This window comes from Nicotiana attenuata, chromosome 11, assembly GCF_001879085.1.
Source record: "Nicotiana attenuata strain UT chromosome 11, NIATTr2, whole genome shotgun sequence".
In the NCBI taxonomy this organism is placed as follows: domain Eukaryota; kingdom Viridiplantae; phylum Streptophyta; class Magnoliopsida; order Solanales; family Solanaceae; genus Nicotiana; species Nicotiana attenuata.
Window position 1 is genome coordinate 5,514,020 of NC_031999.1, and position 21,441 is coordinate 5,535,460.

The 21,441-nt window shown below is 35.8% G+C and overlaps 5 protein-coding genes across 6 annotated transcripts; 4 read left to right on the forward strand and 1 right to left on the reverse strand.

Moving 5' to 3' along the window:
* LOC109234057 (protein PLANT CADMIUM RESISTANCE 2-like) lies at positions 605–3,324 on the forward strand. Its single transcript, XM_019399900.1, has 4 exons — positions 605–895; positions 1,022–1,093; positions 2,279–2,491; positions 2,953–3,324. Exons 1-4 carry the CDS (start codon positions 718–720, stop codon positions 3,027–3,029), a joined length of 540 nt encoding a protein of 179 aa, XP_019255445.1. The 5' UTR covers positions 605–717; the 3' UTR covers positions 3,030–3,324.
* On the reverse strand, positions 3,507–4,640 carry LOC109234670 (uncharacterized mitochondrial protein AtMg00810-like). Its single transcript, XM_019400738.1, has 2 exons — positions 3,791–4,640; positions 3,507–3,601 (listed from the first exon to the last, which is right to left on the reverse strand). Exons 1-2 carry the CDS (start codon positions 4,638–4,640, stop codon positions 3,507–3,509), a joined length of 945 nt encoding a protein of 314 aa, XP_019256283.1.
* LOC109234058 (dynein light chain, cytoplasmic) lies at positions 6,455–12,337 on the forward strand. Its single transcript, XM_019399901.1, has 2 exons — positions 6,455–7,000; positions 11,964–12,337. The coding sequence occupies exons 1-2, from the start codon at positions 6,755–6,757 to the stop codon at positions 12,117–12,119; spliced, it is 402 nt and encodes a 133-aa protein (XP_019255446.1). The 5' UTR covers positions 6,455–6,754; the 3' UTR covers positions 12,120–12,337.
* LOC109234059 (F-box protein SKIP28-like) lies at positions 13,423–15,973 on the forward strand. Of its 2 annotated transcripts, XR_002069124.1 has the most exons (3): positions 13,423–14,091; positions 14,549–15,337; positions 15,676–15,973. XR_002069124.1 is itself a non-coding variant. In XM_019399902.1 (2 exons), exons 1-2 carry the CDS (start codon positions 13,720–13,722, stop codon positions 15,137–15,139), a joined length of 963 nt encoding a protein of 320 aa, XP_019255447.1. In that variant the 5' UTR covers positions 13,423–13,719; the 3' UTR covers positions 15,140–15,474. The 2 variants fall into 2 exon arrangements, 1 of the variants encoding a protein (XP_019255447.1); XM_019399902.1 differs by lacking the exon at positions 15,676–15,973 and having other exon boundaries at positions 14,549–15,474.
* LOC109234671 lies at positions 18,824–19,657 on the forward strand. Its single transcript, XM_019400739.1, has 2 exons — positions 18,824–18,878; positions 19,128–19,657. Exons 1-2 carry the CDS (start codon positions 18,824–18,826, stop codon positions 19,655–19,657), a joined length of 585 nt encoding a protein of 194 aa, XP_019256284.1.

The following is a 21,441-nucleotide window of genomic DNA, read 5'->3' on the forward strand; positions in this document are numbered from 1 at the left end:
AAACATAGGAAGTTTCTATAAATTAACGCAGTCCTCAAGTGAGACCTTACACAATTTATAAGAACTTTTCTCCTAGTTATTTCCAAGTTTTTTTTTTCTTTTCTTTTTTTCATAATTCTTTTTTATCTCGTGCAAATTGTATTTACTAGTGCTGTTCATAAAATAAGAGAAATTTTAAAGGTAGATATCACAATTTAATATTGAGCTTTTATTGAATGGCTAATACTGAAATTTCAAACGATCTAGCTTAGAAGTTATAACCTACGTAGTTTACCAAACGATTGTCTAGCTAATAGAATCCTTCAACAGAAAACTATAGTAATCGTTTATAAAATTTAGTTTGATAGGAAAATATGGAATATTTAAATATCTTATTACGTCATTACCATACATATAATAATAGGTGGCGTGGCTGCATTTAGAACTGTCAAATCTGTAGGCTCAAACAAGTTGCTCAGAAAAACCAAAAAAACAAGTGCACAATTAACACGCTAAAGAACAGTTCTAAGTAATTCATTTGTTGACTGTTGACTCAGACAAAGTCTCTCTTGACACCTCCTTCATAGTACTTGTATTATATTCTCAGTATAAGTACTTCCAATATCTGAACGATAATTCGCATCTTTCACAACTACACAGTACTTTTAATCTTTCATTTTCCTCTCGTTGCTATCTTAAGTTTAAGAATATTCAAAAAAACATTCAAGTTTTTAAGTTATGAATCCCTCAGCTCCAAGTGATTATGTTTCAAAATCTCCACTGCCTGATTACGGCGAAAAACCGACAACTGGAATCCCTATGGCAGCAGCGAGCTATGCCCCTCAGTTTCAAGCTAATCATAATCCTGGAACTTGGTCCACTGGACTCTGTGACTGTTTCTCTGATGTCTCTAACTGTACGTTTTTTTTTTTTTTTTTTTTTTTTTTTTTTTTTTTGTGCATATTTGCGTGATTTTTTTCCATGTATGATGATGATATTATTATTGGAATTCTTTTCCTTAGTTTCTGATTATTTTTTCCAGGTTGCATAACTTGCTGGTGTCCCTGTATTACATTTGGACAGATTGCAGAGATCGTTGATAAAGGAACAACTTGTAAGCAACAATAAATTAAACCATTAGAGTAGGAGTAACAATTATTTTGTTTGTCGTTTTTCCGCCCAAAAAAATGGGCAATATGAATTTATTATTTGTCATTATTATTAATTTCCAAGTTACGTGCCGGGTTATACTTGAATTCTATGCACGGATAATACGAAATATCTACATAGCCATTTAAAAGACAATTACATGTCACACTCTATAATACACATTGATTGATAACTTAAAAATTGATAAATAATCTGCTATTGTTGACCGTGCATATAAACTAAATGCTTCTAAATTATTGCACAATATAAAAGTGCTTCGCTAGCATGTTTTGTTTTATTGTATATATGGTACTAAAATTCATTCAATTATTTAACCTTACTATGTCATGGATTAACAAAAATCGATTGAAGAGAGCTCTCCAATTCTAGGGAATGATGCGAAAGAGAATGAAAACGTTAGTAGAAAAAAATAGAAGAAAAATAAACCAAAAGAATAAATAATTGAGTATGATATCTTCTTCTGCTCTCCTTTTTGTTTTTCTGACAAAAATGATGCTGTTTAGTGGGAAAATTTTATTTTGTATCTCATACAACTGACACTAGTCGTATGAGGCATCTGTTTTATTTCACAATTTTGTGGACCCAAGTTTTTGTGAATCCAGAAGTGTAAGATTGGGGTCTACCAATTTGTGAAACAAAAAGGAGCCTCACACAACTAATGTCAATTGTATGAGACACACAATAAAACTTCTCCTGTCTAGTGGGGGAGCTATCCTTGTCAATGGGCAGTCAATCAATTGACATCTCTTCACTGAAAAAATTTCCTGCGTAAATAGATACTCCCTCCGTTTCATATTATTTGAGGTAGTTTGACTCGGCACGGAGTTTGGAAAAAAGAAGAAGACTTTTGAAACTTGTGGTCTTAAAAGCTTAAGGGGTAAAAGGTTGGTGGAGCCATGCCATCTGTAAGGGTAAAATGAAAAGTTTAAAGTTGAATTATTATCAAATTTAGAATTGTGTCATTTGTTTTGGAACAGACTAAAAAGGAAAGTATCTTATCTAATATGAAACGGAGGGAGTAAAAAATATACACTAATTCTCTTAACTTCATGGTGTATTTACTTTTTATATTTCAACTCCTGTTATTAAACTTTGACTCCGCCACTAATTGTGATGGTGTTGGTTGCAGCTTGTGGGGCAAGTGGAGCTCTTTATTGCCTAATAGAAGCATTCACAGGGTGTGGATGCATATATTCATGCTTCTATCGCACAAAGATGAGGAAACAATACATGTTGCCAGAGGGCAGTTGTGGAGACTGTATGCTTCATTTCTGCTGTGAATGGTGTGCTTTGTGCCAAGAGTACCGTGAGCTTAAACACCGTGGCTTTGACATGTCTATTGGTAAATATTCCTCCACCAAAACAAATTCTGTATTTCATTTTATTTGACTTTTTCTTCTTTTTACTTTCTTCAAGAAGATGAAATGTATTTTAGTTTCTTTAGTGACATGATCTTATATCCATAGATTCATTTCTTTCTTATACTTTGTAGCCGGCGAGTCAAACAACCACTATATCTTCTTATTAAAAAAAGAATGACACTGTATCAAATTTCAATTTTTTTTTTTTTTTTTAATTTAAACTTCTCACTTCACATGTAGTGGTTTAGCTTGTTCATATATTCATAGAAAATATCACGGTAAGTTTAAGACTATATGTTTTAAGAATATACTTTTGGTATGTATCAAAAACAATTTTCCTTTTTTTTTCTTAAACAACACATTCAGTCAAACAACTACTCTATCTTCTTATTTTTATCTAAAATTGATGAGATACTTATCGTTCTTGTTTTACAACATACAGGTTGGCAGGCAAATATGGAGAACCAAAACAAAGGAATCGGAATGGCTCCCGTAGTTCAAGGAGGAATGACTCGATAAATGGATGACTTCCTTTGACTTGTTCAGTGTGATATATTGCTCTCTTTTATTTCGTTTTTCTTTTACTTATTGGGGGAGGATATCAGTTGCAAGATGTAATATTGGTTGTCGAGTGATGTATAATATGAATATTTTCTTTACTGTTCTTCTTTTTCCTGTTGTCTTTTATATTCTTTTCCACTTTCTATGATAATCTTCTTTACTGAATACTTGTAAGACTTGTACTAATACCAATCTTTTGGTGTGGATGAACAATGCAGGAATGTAAAAATAAACGTTGGAAAATTTCCTTTTCTGTATTGATTGAATTGATTTTGCTGTACAGGGATGATGTATAAATACAAGGAAAAAGAATCTAGGGTAAAACAGAAGAGCCAAATGGCATTCTCTAATTGACTACTCTATAACTAACTTTTATTCTCTATAACTAAAAAGAAGATAAATACAAAAGGTAAAATAATTACAATATCTTATCTTCTAGAAGAGTTGGGCTTCTAGTTGTTTTTCAGCGGTAGTCCAGTAATGAGCCCAAATAGAATAAGGCCCAGTAGAAATGAGGCCCAAGTCCAAATCTTCTTTGCAGATCAAAACATAAGTTTTTCGGACAAAACAAAGCAAGGCTATCCTTAGAATCATCGAACACTTCATCGTCTTCTCTAAGTTGTCTCAGAAATTAGGGTAACATCAACACCCCCCCCCCCCCAAGTTGGAGGGGGAGGTACGAACACCCAACTTGCCCAATAGATTCCGATGGAGAGGACCTGTGAGGGGTTTAGTGAAGAGATCTGCAAGCTGAGAGTTAGATCGAACAAAGGAAAGAGAGATAAGTCCAGCAAGAAACTGTTGTCGCACAAAGTGGCAGTCGATTTCGACATGCTTGGTGCGTTCATGGAAGACTGGGTTCTTCGCGATGTGAAGTGCAGCTTGGCTATCAGAATGAAGAGGAACAGGTAAAGAAATGGGGATAGAGAGATCCTCAAAAAGACGAACCAACCAAGTGAGTTCAGCTACTACCTGTCTCATGGAACGATATTCTGCCTCAGCAGAACTAAGAGAAATGGAAGTTTGTTTCTTGGACTTCCAAGAAATGGGGGAAGAACCCAGCGAAATGTAGAAGCCACTGACTGACCGGCGAGTTTCAGGGCAAGTACCCCAATCAGAGTCACAAAAGGCGAGAAGCTGGAATGAAGGTGAGGCAGACATAAAAAGTCCAAGACTTGGGTCTTTTAAGAGATAACGGAGGACTCGATAAGCAGCATCGAGATGTGGTTGGCGTGGGTCTTGCATGTATTGACTGAGATGCTGGACAGTGAAAGACAAATCAGGCCTGGTGTGGGTAAGATAATTAAGCTTACCCAGAAGATGACGATATAGAGTCGGATCCGGCACAGGATCCCCTGTTTTGGCTAGAAATTTGATAGAAGAATCAAGAGGTGAGGAGGCAGGAGTCAAGTGCAAAGACGAAAATTCCTGCAAGAGATCCAAAGTGAACTTCCGCTGGGATAAAATCAATCCTTCAGGTTCTCGAATGACTTCCATCCCAAGAAAAAAATGTAAGAAACCAAGATCCTTAATTTTGAATTCCTGATGTATGTAGTTCAGCTTCATCATTACCTGTGAATAAAATGTCGTCTACATACACCGCAACAATAGAGATAGAACAACCTGTCCTTTTGAAAAATAATGAATAACCATTCAAAGAATGAGTGAAACCTTTAAAACGCAAGGCTGTAGTGAGCTTGTAGGATAAATTCTTGTTATTTTTATATAATTGAGCCGTAGTATTTTCTCTATTTGTTCAACTACGTGTTTGTTGTAGTTAATTGACAGGATCCTCAATTAGTTGTGCCTATTTAGTGTGCATAACTCGGGAGAGAGTGCATATTTAGGTAGTTGTTGAACAACATCACTCCCAAAGTATAAGAGGGATCTATAACTGCGGGTTTAAAGGCGGGATTAGGGATAACGAAGCCTTGGGTGCAATCTAAAGTGAGCTGTAATAAACAAAGCCAGCTAGCGTAACTCGGGAGAGTGCGTCTAGTAAATTGTGGTAATTACTCGGGAGAGAGTTACGACAGTCAGAGCGCTCATGATCAGTAGAGAATACTTAGGCGAATTTATAAAAAATGTAGCAGGAAGGATTCCGACAATTGGGGAAATCATAACTCTAGACCTCCTTAATCTTGACTCCAATCCTTATCCTTGTTAATTGATAGTTTTACGGCTTTCTAGATTTGTTAGTTAATTAGATAAAAATAAACATTATAATCTTTATAATTAGAAAATTGTTTGGACTTGTGTTTCTTAGCGATATTGAACAACTATAGCTAAGCCTTAGTTCTCTGTGGGATTCGACTCCGGACTTGTAAACCGGATTATATTTGCAACGATCGCTTAGTCCTTTTTATAAGGCATAGTTGGGCGTGATCAGCCAACATTTCCAGCAATTGTGGAATATGAAAGTATCATCATAACAAAACATGCCCCAAATGTTATTGAAGTAGGCAAAGTTTTCCAAGACAAGCAAACAATTGTCAGTAATGACCGCAGAAGCTGTAATGCTTCAATAATTCTCACAAGTCCAATTATAGTTCGTTAGCCACCCGAAATCCATACGAGGCCCTTCGGACCTCAATTAAATATACCAACAAGTCCTCAAATACGATACGAACTTAGTCGAACCTTCAAATCACATCAAATAGCGCTCAAAACACGAATCGCATCCCAATTTAAGCTTAATGAACTTTAAAACTTCAAACTTCTACAACTGATGCCGAAACTTATTAAAACACGTCCGTTTGAAGCCAAATTTTGTACACAAGTCACATTTGATATTACAGACCTACTCCAACTTTCAAAATCGAAATCGGACCCCCGATATCAAAAAGTCCACTCCCGGTCAAACTTCCCAAAAATCCAAATTTCGCCATTTCAAGCCAAATTCAACTACAGACCTCCAATTCACAATCCGGACGCACTATCAAGCCCAAAATCACCCACGGAGCTAACGAAACCGACGAAACTCCATTCCAACCACGGTCAAATTCCTAGAACTTAAGCTTTCATTTTAGGCACTAAGTGTCCCATTTCACTCCAAAACTAAAAATAAACTCTCCCCGCAAGTCACATAAGCATAAAATGAAACATAGGAAACAATAGATAGGATATCGCGGCTAATATTTTCAAATCTATCGGGCGGGTCGTTACACTAGACTCTCCAAATAGTGATTGTGTCACATATTACGGAACAAGTAGATTAGTTGACTAGAAAAACAAGTCACAGTGCGTAATTACACTCAAATCAAATTTCTAATCAGGTGGCTTTCCAAATACAAACTAAATCCTCGACATAAACAGACATGTAAGGCAAAATCCTGAAGTACTGTTTTGAAAATACCCCTATAAATAATTGAGGCAAGTATAGTAGGAGCTTGAGTAAAATGGAGGCAAGTTCCGGAAAAAGCAATAGTCACAAAACTACATAGTATTAAATTTTGTTCTCCAATGCCGTACCTAACGTTCCTGGTCTACAATCTACTCTCAAATGGCGCATTAAAAGATACGAAAACTCTTGAGAAAAAGCCAAATAAAAACCCCAAAAAGTAAAAAGTATATCAGAAACCAAAACACTACACACAGTCACAGGGTCCTTCTTTTTCTTTACTTTTCTTGATAAAGGCAGCACTACCCATTTGTCTGCTGGAAATGATGATGTGAAAGGGAAAATGGAGAAAGCAGAGGAGGAGCTAGAGAGAAGGAGCAAGTTCTTGAACAGTTTGATACTGAAAAAGAAGGCAATAGTAGTTGAGGAGAAACAGGAGCATGAGCATTTGAATGTGCGAGTGAGAGCCTCAGATATGCCTCTTTCTCTCCAAAATCATGCCTTTAGGTGTGCAAGAGATAATCTTGATGCTACTATGGCTTCGGGGTCGAAGCTCGACAGTAAACGCCTTGCTCTCCTTCTCAAAAAGGTACTTCTACTTGGCTTCTCAATTCTCAAGTTTGTGGTTTTCTTGGATTTTACATTCTGGGTTTTCGTTTGGTTTGCCAATTTCCACTGAATGTGTGTTTAAAGTTTCTATGTTGATAGTTGTATGTTGGATGGAGAAAGCTTGTTCAGGTTGCTCACTTGATCTATGGCTGTTTTTTCTTCCGCTGCGATAAATAAAAATGATAATCTTTTTAAGGTTCAATGTTTTTTAAAAAGGATAAGTTACTATTAGGATCTTCTGCAATTATACCCAAAGTGGTCTTCAGTGTCAGCTTTTGCTATCTGAGGTTGCTGACTCCACTAGGGAATTCGAAAATTTTGATAGGATTAAGTATGAGTTAATTTTCTGTGGTGTGGCTAATAATTTTCAAAGTTTGTTTACGAAATAATGACCGATTTATTGTTTAATTAACGAAATGAGAGTTGAAAAAGAACCAAGAAGACCCGATTTTCTTCTGAATGTCGATTGATCGATAAGTCTAAAGTTGTTCTAGTCAGCTCTGGGTGAGTTAGATTTAATTTTCAAAATGAAAAAGCTAAGGTTAGAGATTTCGTGTTCCCAAATTAGATTTGAGGAAACAGACATGCATTTTCTACTAGATCTTTGAACTGATTGCATATTGGCTCGGTGATCTGCAGAGCTTATGTCCATCTATCAACAAGCTTGATTAGGAAAAATTGTAGTAGTAGGATACATCACATGAATATATAATAGGATAGTGCAAATGACCTAATACACCATCTTAATTTGGACAGGAAGATGCAACAGATAAACTGTCATAAAAAACATAAAATGAGAACAAAATAAGCATTTCTATACAAATCTCAGCAAAGAATAAATGAGCGGGAGCAGCCCTATACTCGGTCAAGTTCAAACAGAATATGACAAATTCAAGATATCTCAGCTACATTATAGGCAACAACCCTATACTTCGCCTCTGCTGAGAATTTAGAAATTGTTTCTTGTTCTTCAGACACAAAGATATAAGATTGGAGCCCAGAAACACTGCAAAACACAGTACCAGAACATTGACTAATAGGATATCCGACTCAGTTTTCATCTGAATAAATGACAACCTAGAAACTGGATGGGAAAGCACTATGGAAAGACCAAAGGTGATGGTTCCTTTTCCCTATAAGCACGTCGAAATACACTTCTCGCATGCAGAGAAGTTCAATGAGAACCATGCATAACAAACTAGAGACAAGATTCACAGTATATGCAATATCAGGACAAGTCAAATATTGTTGGTGCTATGATATTAATTGGAGTAGGATATATCATATACATGCATAATAGATTAGTCTAATTAATTAGGTGGCCTAACATATACTCCCTTTGTTTCAATTTATGTGACACTTTTCGCTTTTCGAGATTCAAACTATGTGCACTTTGACCAACATTTCAAATTACATTTTTTCATCATATTGATACAAGAAGAGCAAATTACAACACTTTTTGTATAGTTTTTTTATATCTAAGTTTTACCTTTAATATATTGAGTTAATCTTATCCAATTTTGCTTCAAATATTAGTCAAATTGACTCTCAATAAACAAAAAGTGTCACATAAATTGAAACGGAGGGAGTAGTTGTTTGAGGGTGCCTCCTTGTTGGGTTATTTGATAGAGAACAGAGAGCAAAGTTCATGATAAACTGATACATATTATTTCTGTCATTCAAGGTCGGATATTTATAAGAAGAAAACTACAGCTTCCTTCTTTTTATTGCTAACTTTTGGACTTGTTACAACTGAATTTTGAAAAATACAAAATAACAGCTAATGTTAAATTATTCAAAGAATTGAGCTAACTTCATGCTGAATGATCTCCATTGCTGGAACAAATATGCTTACTCTTCACAACTATCGGCATACCGTTAGAATTTTACTTCATTATTAGGTATAAAGGAAGGCAAGGGTAGCTGGGAATTTGAAAACAAAGAGCAATATTCCTGAGAAACTGATATTCTCTATCTATTCAAAGTCAGAAATTTATAGGAAGAAAAACACTCTTTCTGTTTTTTGTTGTCATCTTGTGGACTTGTTTCGACTGATTCTGCAAAAAAGTTCGAAATGATTGTGCTAACTTTTTCCACGTATCGAGCTAAGCTTGTTCCAAAGTGTGAGCTCCTGGTAAAAAATTCACTATTGGAACTGTATCCCTGCTGTTCGATCCTCCTTTTCAGCTTATTTGCTTGGACGAAAACTGTGATTTCAAGGGCTTATCTGCTGTAGGTTGCACATTGACCCATTTCTTGAACCACCTTGATCCAACTCATCATACAAAGCAAGTTTCAGATTTGTTGGATCGTGTCCTTTTCATTGATTCAGCCTATTTAACCCTCCCGAATGTGATCTGACCTGCACATTTTTCACCAACTTCATATGAAGGGATCTGAAAACATGATTCTTGAAAGGTTGTTTTTTAGTTTCATTGCCATAAAATAGGTTAATATCACATGAGCTAATCAATTCAAAACACTATATCTGACCAAATAAATAGGAAAATTTTGCTTTAAACATGTTTAATTGTACTTGCTTTCATGATATATAATATTCCACATATTTATTCATTCTTTTTAGAAATTCATCATCCCGATATTCCATAAATGTGTGATATAAGTCTAAAAACAATTTGCACCTTAGCAAAAAGAAACAGAAAGTATATTGATAAAAACTTGCGTAAGCTGCAGTTTTGGCAAAACTTAGCGTTGGCCGGATTTTAGACATAGCCGTATCCAATGCCAAAGACATAGCGTTGGCCGGATTTTAGCGTTGGCATTGGCATTGGATACGGCTATGTACTATCCCCAAATACAAAGGATTTTTTTTGGGGATAGTACATAGCCGTATCCAATGCCAAAGACATAATAGTAAAAGCCTCCTGGTTTATATTTCGTCGTGTGTTCTACAGGATCCAATATTTTATGTTTTGGGTGATCAAAGAAGGATTTAAAGAAGTGCTCTACTTCTGGGAAACACTGAGGAAGCACTAGCAGTTGGACGTGGGAGTTCATGATATACACCAATTTCAGCCGAAAATGTTCCAAATCTACTAATAAATGTTAATAACTTGTTGTAACGAGCAATCTTGATTTTTGCCAGAGAAATTAATGTGAAATGACCTCTCCTGAATAAGTTTGCGCCTTTGCGGTAGTAGTCTTAATGGAACATAAGTTTGTCGACTTATCCAAGTACTCTCTCCATTCCAATTTGTGTGACATTATTTCCTTGTTAGTCCATTTGAAGAAGAATGACACATTTATATATTTGGAAACATAACTTTAAACTTCCGTTTTAGCCTTAATGAGAATGTTATGACATATTTAAGACTTTAAGTTTCAAAAGTCTTAAAGCCGTTAATGTTATGGCATGTTTAAGACCATAAGTTTCAAAATTTCTTTTTTCATTTATTTATTAAACTCCGTCTTGAAATGGAGGTGTACGAAAAGTAAGCACTTGATGACGGATTATAAACTAAAACATCATGTGAAGGTTTTGGAATCCTTTTTCTTTTACCGTCACACAAAGTTATGGCATGTTTAAGACCACAAGTTTCAAATGTCTTTCTTTCTTTATTAACCTCCGTCTAGAAACGGAGGGTGTACAAAATAAGAATGATGACAGATAATAAGCTCAACATCATGTGAAGGCTAGTTCCGAAACCCCTCTACAGGTCTTAATTAACATATAGTTGTATGCGAAAGTATTATTAGGCTATTTGGGCATAGCAAGCTTTTAGAAGGGTGTTTCTTCAATCAAGAGCTGGTAGATGACACTCAGTGAAGAGAAATATTCCTATTTTATTCTTTAGTGATCTGTGCTTGTTCTTAATACAAGTTATCCATCTATGAGACAACTTCACAATTTTTGCTTATGATGGCATGGAAATTGTCAGTTTATATGCTTTCTATTCTTGTTCGTCATTAATTCATTATATTTGCAACACCTGAAGGCTAATGAACTAAGATGTCAAAACAGACTTCTACACTCTCATGTAACATTTGTACAAAGTAAATGGAGTGAATCATGTAAAATCTTACAACTTAAGCTAAGTCCAACTTAAAAAGGTCCAAAAATGACTTATTTAGGATTTCTCCTTGATGTTTTAAACCTCACCGATTAAACGGCTTCACAAATTAAAGAATTCAAGTTTTTCATGGACCTGCAGGACTGAAATACGACAGTGTAGCATCAGTAACTAAACTGTTGTCACTGAACTTAATCTTCCCAGCAGAAGGGAGGAGAGGCAATGAAATGATTATTTCATAAATTCAGAGTGATGATGATAATCTCATAACTGATGCAGTAATTCCCTGAAAAATGGTTCTTTTATTCTGCTATTTGCTTGCTTTTAGTAACTTCGTTCATTAGGAATAATTTTATCCATGATTCAACTTAAAATACATTGGCTTCAATATCATCCTCTCTGTTACAATGTCCCACATTGGTTGAGGAATGAGCTGTTATCTCTGTAAATGATATTGGACAATACTCACCTCACGAGCTAGCTTTGGGGTAAGTTAGACCCAAGATCCATTCTTTGTATCAGAGTCAGACCCATCCTTATTCTTGATTTACCCAATATTGGAACTCCTATTTAATATTGATCATGCTCCAAATGTCCCACTTTTGTGTATGGGCTATTAGAATGTCTCACATTGGTTGATGAATCGCTGTCTCTTTATATGATCTTAGTCGTTGTCTCTTTATGAGCTAGTTTGTGGGGTTGAATTAGGTCGTACAAGGCACCTGAGGCATCTAAGTCTTGTTTTTGAAATCATCTTTAATTCTTAATTGATGGTCAGTCCTATTTGTTCGTTTGAGGCTTCTTCTTATCTGTCAATGAAGTTTCAATCTTCTTTCATTGTAAGATAGTTGACACCAATTATTTGTTAAGCATTGAATGCTAATCAAAACTCACTTGTTGTTGGCTTTGCAGGAATTTGACTCATCATATGGTCCAGCTTGGCATTGTATCGTGGGAACTAGCTTTGGTTCGTATGTCACACATTCCATAGGAGGTTTCTTGTACTTCTCCATCGATAAGGTCTATGTTCTTCTATTCAGGACTGCTGTCGAACCTTTAGATCATTGACAGTACAGTGCTTGAATTCTACTTTGTGATTTCTGAAACGCCAATTTAGAAGTTTCGCCTGGAAATGCGCATGTTAAATGCATTCTTTGTTATTGTGTTTGGTGAGTGCCTTATAAACGTGTGAAGAGTTATATGGACTAGCACAGGCGGTTAAAAAGAGTATTTCCTATTTCTATGGAGTAAGAAGCAGCACCAGGACAAGGGTCATATTTCCAGAAGACCACAAGTATTTACCACGCCAAAATCCTTAACTTGTCCTTAATATTTATGAGTTTAATTTTATACATCGAGCGAGTGAGTGCTTTTACGCTATCAGGCTATTTAAAAGTAAGTTACTCCATAATAAACGTGAACTGATAACATAGAAAGATGCTATAAAACAGTTGAATAGTGTTTGGTCGTTTGGTTTACCACATCAACAGTAGGAATTCCTCGATAAAATTCCTGCGCAGGTGATACAATGTTTGACTGGTTTGTACCGAAAAAAAAAAAAAATCGTCACATAACTTAATTCAGGGTTTAGTTGGCCTTATTAAACTGTATCGGAAATTTTTGTATTAACTATTGTTGGGCTAAAACGGCGCAATGACACTCTTAACATGGTGTGATATTGTCCGCTTTGGGCCAAACCCGCACGGTTTTTCCTAAAAGGCCTCACACCATTAAGTGATACCTACACCTTATGTGTAGACTCCCAATCTTTTCAGCTACCAATGTTGGACTAAGTTCCACGTGGTCCGGTACCACGATTCACGGGTCAATTTTCGAGATTTACTGTGTGCCACCCACATTGTTAGAGTATTATGGCAACCGAAGCCCGCAATTAGCTTCTTCTTGTGTGTGCACAATGTTAGAGTATTATGGCAACCGAAGCCCGCAACTAGCTTCTTCTTGTGTGTGCATCGCCCTGCAGCATCACTCCGCCATCTCCATACTCGTACTGCTAAACCCGGGCTCTGATACTAGTTGTTGGGCTAAAACGGCGCAATGACACTTTTAACATGATCTCCATACTCGTTCTGCTGAATCTGGGCTCTGATACCAGTTGTTGGGCTAAAACGGCCCAATGACAATCTTAACATGATGTGATATTGTCTGCTTTAGGCCAAGCCCGCACGATTTCCCTAAATGGCCTCACACTATTAAGAGATCTCTACACCTTATATGTAGACTCCTAATCTTTTTAGCTACCAATGTGAGACTTTGTTCGCACACCCAACAACTATAATTGTCATTGTCATCGAGAAATTCCTTAACCGTGTAATAATTTTGACATAATTATGCATAAATAAAGAATCCAACGAAAAATCCCTTAACGTACACAATTTAAACAAATAAATTTATCAAATATCCCTCAATTACATCTCTAATGAGACGCAGGACATTTAAATTGGTATTGACATGTCGCCGACCCACAAGTTTCAATTGGTGTACATGATGACAAGTATATCCAAGTTAACGTGTGAAAATATTTCTCTTTTCTCATTCTAGCAAATATCAACACACAACTTGCTTCCTCCATATATCGCCCTTTCACTTAAGCTTCATTCCTAGAAATTAAATATCTTCAAAACCAACACTTATTTTTAGCATACATACCATGGACATGCAAATTTCACAACCTATACCAGAGGGGGAAGAACACAACACAGCAATGATAAAAAATCCTTTAGAATCAGGGGAATCACCCCATGAAGCTATGTTCTTGGTGTTGGCCTATCTCCCTTTATTTGAACTTCTGTCTATGACTCAAGTTTGCAGGTCATTAAGAGATGCTTTAAGAGATGACATACTGCCATGGCTGAATATCGTTGTCGAAAAGCCATTAAATACTCATCTTTCTGATGATTTTCTGGTAAAAATGACGTCCAAGGCAAATAGCCGTCTGAAAATTCTTGCTCTCATAAATTGCTTTAAGATAACGGATGATGGGCTGCTACAAGTCATTGCCAGTAATCCTCATATCAGCAAGGTATGTTAGTTTGTTTGTAAGGAAATGGTAATGGATAAGATATGGTTGGTGGAGTCTTTTTTAATATCTTCCCCTTTTCTCCTTGTTTTTTAAAAAAAATTAAAAAAAACAAAAATAGAGTAGTAGTTAACTAATCAAGTGTGCTGAATAATGAATTTCAGTTGCAATTTCTGTTATATTGTAAAAACTCGTCTTTTTAAATCTTGATTCTTGAAGTGCACACAGTTTTCTTGAAATTCTTTGATGAGTCAGAACCATATCCATGCTTGAATGATGTCAACTCTAGATTTTCCCGGCCGACGAAAGGAAAAAAAATCTCCATTCCAGTCTTCATTTTTTTCCCAAACTCGGTTCTAGTCAATCCACGTCACATAAATTGAATGTGAGGCAGTAAGAAAGAAGGTAGTATAAATTACATCTGCCCTGAATTCTATGTTCTTTTCCACCTTTTTCCCAGCTCTACTTACGAGGGTGCACAGGCTTAACCATTGAGGGAGTACTTGGAGCGGTGAAGTTACTTACCAAGGGTAACCACAAGTTAAAGAGCTTAAGTATTTCTGGCATCTATAATGTGAAGAGAGAGGACTTCGAAACACTTGGTCATCTAATGGGAATAAACCAGATGCAAGAGAAAGAAGGAACAAAGAACTTGTACCACAGGCGAAACAAATCATCCACTTTTAGACAAGAATCTCAGCCTTCAATCGACGTAGATATCTGTCCGAAATGTGGCGAAGTAAGAGAAATCTTTGACTGTCCTAGAAATTCTTGTATAAGGAGAAAGCAGCTTATAGAGTGCAGGGGCTGCTTCCTGTGTGTCCCGAGGTGTGAAGAGTGTGGTGTATGCACCAAAGATGAAGAAGAAGTAGGTGAAGCAGCTTGTGCAGATATACTGTGCTTGGATTGTTGGCTTCAGCTTCCAAAATGTAGTTTCTGTAACAAGGCATACTGCAATCAACATGCTTACCAGCAGTCTCTACATCCCGACTCTTCAGGTTTTCTGTGCAGTGATTGTAAATTTCATGCAACACAAACTTCACATGATTGAGATTTTTTATAATGCTGCAGAGGTGACGAGACGTATTCTTTTTTTTTTTTTTTTTGGTAAATAAAAGTTTTTGTCTGCAATCTGTACAAGTAAAAAAAAGAAAAAAACTGCGGAGTGACATCTCCTGTCTGCAGCAACTATAAAGTTACTTCCAATCACTACTACAACGTCTGTGCTGCCAGAGTGCTACTAGAAAGGGTAAGAATTTAGCTAATCTAGACTCTTATCTAGCCTACTCTTCATAGATAAAAGACAGGGTATAAAAGACTTCCTGTATGACTTTCCTAGCTATTATCCTTGCTTCACTTTTCTTAGCATGAAATATTTTGGCATTTCTTTCAGTCCAAATCTGGTTAACACAAGCGGCTAGTGACATTTTGTATATAGCTGCATTTGAGCTCCTTCCTCTAGCATAGTCCTCGGCCCATTTCAACTCCTCAGGCCATGACATTGCTACTCTATGAACCCCCTGCCATGACATGTATTATTATAGTAATTTATGCATTTCACTAATGGCTGTTTATTATTACCTACAGGCTACAACTCTGCACTTCATCCCTTGTAGAAAATCTATCCACAATTTTACAACAAGTAGGAACACAACAAATGAAACGAAGAGACTTTCAAGCACAAGTTTAACAAAAAGGCTTGGATTTTTCAAGCATCTAACAAAGTTTGCAGCCCGAGAAAAGTGCTGGTAGTTACAAACTTACAATGCAGAAACCACTCTAATCAAGGGCAAACAGAAAAAATAGCTTTCCTTCATATGTATGAATCAAATGATCAAGAATAACCTATAATAAGCAATGTGAATCCTGTTCCAAGACAAAGGAATATCAACTTCAGAAAGAAAACAATGAATTGACTTTTAAGATAATTATTATAGCAATCATAAAAAACTCTCTGCCTTGATCACAGATCAATCCGGAACATTCACCCTAGCATCACTTGCTGTGTAGATTTTAGAAGATCTTGCTACCACTTAATCCTTAGAGGAACAAAATTGCTTCTCATACTTGGGGGGCGGATACACCTTGCTCATACTTGGGGGGGGGGGGGGGGGGGGGTCGACACCTTGCAACAAGCGGAGTCACGTGACACCGCTTCGTCCGGATTTTTATTAAATATGCATATATAAATGGTATACAAAATAAAAATATCGGATATAAATATATAAAAAAAAATGACATTGTTTTTCATTATAGTGATTTATTCATTAAATTCATTTTTTCAAATTTTGATACCACTTACCAAAAATCATGCGTACGCCTTCTCTTTCCACCACTCTGCATAACAACAACCAAAAACTACACAACAATTCACAAATGCTAACATCACAATAACACGACGTATCGACTCGTAACACAAGTGTCCATACGCCACAACCTTTTCAAAGATCCAACAATATCAATATTTTCACAACAAATAGCTCATGGCTCAAACACAATGTGTATAAAATCTCAGTATGAACAAAAGGAATGGGAAACTAACTCAACAAGGAACGACACCCCCTTTTTAACTCAACTTTAATTAAAATAGATTTAATGACTTTCGATAACCTCAATTCTGATTAACTGTTTAAGGATAAACTCAATAATGAAAGTATTTCCGTGAAATAGCAAACTTCGGCAACCAGTAGGCTAACAGTGAAAGAGATGACACGAACTAGTACTACGTCTAAATGCAAAACAATAACCTGGCAACTGTTACACCCCATATTTTCGTAAGTGAAAGTACGCCATAAGTAAATTGATGGAAGCTCGGAAATGAGATGTTACGCCCCGTATTTTCGTACGTTAAAGTTTCGACATAAGTTAATCGACGTAAGTTCGGGTATGAGATTATTTTTGGGATTATAAGTATTATGCTATTTCAAACAAGTGATGAGTAAATTCGTGAAGGTGAGAGGGTAAGCGAATCGAAGAAAATGAGTTTCGTCGAAAGTTGTCATTTTCAGATAAATTAAAATACGATCCGAGCTATAATACCCGGTGTTTATGGAATAGTGCCATACAAGGTCACATGGCCATGATAGTAAGGTATATAAGGTGTGTTAAAAGTGAATAGCATTTTAAGTAATTTGAGATAGTTCTTAATTATGTGGGTAATTGGTTAATTATTGAATTAGTGGGAAATTACCAAGTTAATCAAGAAATTGATAATTAATTAAGACATTTTGGATAGATTTTTGAACCCCAACGTCGCAGCAACACAACATCAACTAAATGACTCTTAACTCTCATTACAAGGCATTTTAAGAGAGTATTTGTGGCCAAGTCATCATCAAAGTGGGGCCCACAACATGTAACTTTAAGACTTGATCTCTTACCTTATTAAAAGAGTATGCTAAGACTTTCTAAGAGATCTTCTTACGGATGGAGTTCAAGCACAACATTTTAAAGATTTCTTACCTTATTAAGGTAAAATGCTAGGTGTGCCAAGTGACGGATGAAGCTTCAATAAAATTTCACATGAAGTTATACTGTATAGCAACGAGATTTGCAATTCTAAGAGAGCAGGGTATAATCTTTCTCAAGAACATCATACGGATTTTTTCCTACTTCGATCCGCCATTACGTGTTGTCACAATTGGCAGGTGTTAGAGAGATTGTCAAAAGAACCGGTTCAGGTATGTTAAGGCCATCCCTTCTTTCCTTTTGACATGATCCATACGATACAAACGAAACGAGCAAATGCACAACTTCTATAAATGACTCTATTCAAAGAAATGCTAGAGATGCTTATGTTCTTGATTTCCAATTTTCCTATTATTCTATCATCTGTTCATGGGTCTCAGAAAAATACGTAAGTTGATAAAGTTTATTTCATGATATTAATTAAAGGTATAATGGTCTTATGACGTTTCGAGAGATTTTATTGACGTACTTTCTCATGCATTGCATTCATTTATACATGTACATTGACCCATGACTAGATGACGTTATATATATATATATATATATATATATATATATATATATATATATATATTATAAAAAGTGGGAACCCCAAAAGTTAAAAGCTGAATTACTAAAATATCTATCTAAATAACCTAAATTTTTAATTCTAAATAAGTACTATTTAATAATAATTTTTAAATAATATTAATATTTAAATTTATTTTGTCTTTCTAGAAAAGTTGTGACCCTCCTATTTTGCAACTAACCGTTTTAGTTCAAAAATTAATTATTAGTGACTTATAATGAAAAGTCACGTTCTTATACAGAAGTTCTTGTCAGCCAATGAATTGTGAAAAAGAATCACATTTTATCTGCATTAAGAAAACCACAATGTCACGTTTTTAAGAAACTCAAAATTAATTTATTATCGTAATCTTAATTACGATGACCTTTTTCACAGAATACTTCATGATGGATAATTAAGTCAAACGTTCATATAGAACATGATCATAGGTGCAAGAAGGTGGCCAGGTAATTATGTTCTGACTTTTATGAATCACTTTTTCTGAATTGGCAAAGAATTGTTGAAGAATACATATCTTGTCATTTATTATTGTATATTTACTTTCCATAGATGTAGAGAAAATTCCATTAATTGGGGATCAAGATTTCTTGGTCTGAAAGTTAGGCTTGATTGATTTGTATTCTTGTGTATATATATTTGATCATCTGTGAATAAAGAAAAACACTTCACCCAACTACTTTGTTCTTTTTACTTCATAAGATGGTATCAGAGCAAGATAATTCCAAAAACCCAAACACCATCAATAACAGTCACGGTATGGATTCATCAAATCCATATTTTCTTCAACATTCAAACCATCCCAGCCACATGCTTGTTCCAATCAAATTGAATGGCATCAATTATCCTTCTTGGAGCAAATCCATGATACATGCTCTCACAGCCAAAAAGAAAATAGGCTTTATCGATGGATCAATTGAAACTCCATCAGAAACAAATAAGCCTACAGAGTTTGCACTGTGAAATCAGTGCAACAACATAATTTTGTTATGGCTTGCACATTCAGTGAAACCCGATCTAGCTAAAGGAGTCATTCACGCCAAGACTGCTCACCAAGTATGGCAAGATCTCAAAGATCAGTTTTCACAAAAGAACGCGCCAGTAGTATATCAGATTCAAAAATCATTGGCTTCACTCTCACAAGGTAACATGATTGTTTCTTCCTTTTTTACAAAACTCAAAGGCCTTTGGGATGAATTAGATGCGTTTCGAGCCCTTCCCGCATGCAACCAAATGAAAGTGCATAATGATCAAATTGAAGAAGATCGTTTAATGCAATTTCTTATGGGTCTAAATGATGTCTATAACGTTGTTCGATCAAATATTCTCATGATGTCTCCGCTGCCCAATGTTCGTCAAGCCAATTCACTTGTTATTCAAGAGGAAACGCAGAGACAAATGACACTAGAATCAACAGAAAGTTTCTCTATCGCAGCTGCAGTTCATAGACGTGCCAATAGTTCAACAAATTCAAGGATAAGCAGTGTGAGCATTGCAATCGAAAAGGCCACACAATTGAGAATTGTCGCACTCTGATATTTCATTGCAAATGATGTAATAGAAAAGGTCATATAGAGGATAGATGCAAGTTTAAAAATGGAACTTGGGTCAACAACATAGGAAGCCAAAATAATCGACAACAACGCGGATCACAGGGAAATCCTTCTAATGCTGTTAATGCAATAGAATCTTCTCAATCTAAGCACAAGGTTTGTAGACATGTGATTTTTGACTCTCCCCAAGATTTTTGTATTTTTTAGCATGTAAATATTTAATTTAGGCCTAATATAGCTATTTTAACTATTTTGTGACTTCTTTACTTTATTTTCGTCATAAAAATGGAAAATTACAAAAATATTTTAGTTTTACATATTTTTCATAATTTTAAAAAAATAAACAAAAATAGTACCTTGTTTTTATCTTTATATAATTTCGAAAACACAAAAATAGTTCATGTTTAGTTTAATTAATTAGGATTAGCTTTGACATTGTGTAGTATTTTTATCCTATTTTGAAAGGAGTCAATTAAGGTATTGAATTACAACTTTAAGAGTTTTAGAGCCCAATCTTGGCCCAATTCAGATTAATCCATTAAGCCTAAGGACCCTTCTAGACTCTTGTTTGGAACAAAAAATAAATAAAAAGACCCTAAGAACTTAACACAAAAAGACCTAGGGACTAATTGGCAAAATACACAAAATAATAACCTAAACCTAGACTCTACATATACTAATGCCTACAATGAGCTGAAAATATACTAAGACCCCAAGAGCAACCTAACGCCTAAGAAAAAGAAGGAGCAGCAGCCGCAATACAGGAGACCCCACCAACCCAACCTTCATCTTCTCCAGACCAAGACTTCAAAAGGATTCAACGATTTTGCTGAGCCTGAGCAACCTAAACGACCCCTTCTACTTAAGACCTAAGAAGCAGCGACACCACCAGAAATGGCCGGAAACCGACAACCATTCACGCACGCACAGTAAGAGGAGGGGTACAAAACGGACAGAAATCAAATAAGAAGTCTAGGACCTGAAAGTTTTATTTGTTTTCTCTGAATTTTCAGAACATATACATGTAAACAATATCTGTTTTTAAAAGTTGACTGGTTTGAGCTTAAGCAAAACGGAAATATCTCCTGTTTCCTCTTTACGATGCCGAATTCTTGGTTTCAATTTTGAGTTCGATTGAGGTTGAGCTGAGGTCGAGTTTGTCGACGAGATTCGAGTTCCTCCGGCGATTTCCGAGTTCGTTGAAGATGCGTTAGTCTGAGATTTCGAACAGATTCGCGAGTCTGTCACGATGTTATTTCGGAACTCTGTTCTTATCATTCCAGGTCCACCTCTCATTTTCTTCTTGGATCCTTATTTTCCTATTTTTGTTGTGGCTGTCTGATTTGTTTAAGCATGTGAATGATTTCACTTAATTTCTGTTTGTTTAAGCATGTGGATGATTTCACTTAATTTCTGTTTTTTTGAGTTATTTTAAAGATTTTGTTAGTCAATGATAAAAATACCAAAGGGGTCGATCTCTATTGTAAAAAAAAAAAAAAAAAATCTGTTACAGAGAATGACAGTTTCAGCGTCTCCCTTCTCTCTACTTTCTCTCTCTAGGATTTGGCGTGTTTTTTGAGAGCTTGGCAGCCATGGCTGCTGCGAGCTCTCCCCAGCCATTGGCTGTGGGAGAGACAATCCATAATGTAATAGAACCAGCAACAAACGTTAATACAAAACAAACTTATGCTGCCCAGGTGCGTTCAAAACAGTCTGCTGCACCTGCATCCAAGTTGGAATTAATTCCAGTGATTATCGAACATGGAG

Coding starts and splice junctions, on each gene's coding strand:
- LOC109234057 (XM_019399900.1), top strand. CDS start 718: ATGAATCCCTCAGCTCCAAGTGATTATGTTTCAAAATCTCCACTGCCT. Junction 896..1,021: donor TTTCTCTGATGTCTCTAACT/GTACGTTTTTTT, acceptor TATTTTTTCCAG/GTTGCATAACTTGCTGGTGT. Junction 1,094..2,278: donor CGTTGATAAAGGAACAACTT/GTAAGCAACAAT, acceptor TGTTGGTTGCAG/CTTGTGGGGCAAGTGGAGCT.
- LOC109234670 (XM_019400738.1), bottom strand. CDS start 4,640: ATGATGAAGCTGAACTACATACATCAGGAATTCAAAATTAAGGATCTT. Junction 3,602..3,790: donor CTTCACTAAACCCCTCACAG/GTCCTCTCCATC, acceptor TCTGCAAAGAAG/ATTTGGACTTGGGCCTCATT.
- LOC109234058 (XM_019399901.1), top strand. CDS start 6,755: ATGGAGAAAGCAGAGGAGGAGCTAGAGAGAAGGAGCAAGTTCTTGAAC. Junction 7,001..11,963: donor TTGCTCTCCTTCTCAAAAAG/GTACTTCTACTT, acceptor TTGGCTTTGCAG/GAATTTGACTCATCATATGG.
- LOC109234059 (XM_019399902.1), top strand. CDS start 13,720: ATGGACATGCAAATTTCACAACCTATACCAGAGGGGGAAGAACACAAC. Junction 14,092..14,548: donor GTAATCCTCATATCAGCAAG/GTATGTTAGTTT, acceptor CCTTTTTCCCAG/CTCTACTTACGAGGGTGCAC.
- LOC109234671 (XM_019400739.1), top strand. CDS start 18,824: ATGGTATCAGAGCAAGATAATTCCAAAAACCCAAACACCATCAATAAC. Junction 18,879..19,127: donor CACCATCAATAACAGTCACG/GTATGGATTCAT, acceptor TTGCACATTCAG/TGAAACCCGATCTAGCTAAA.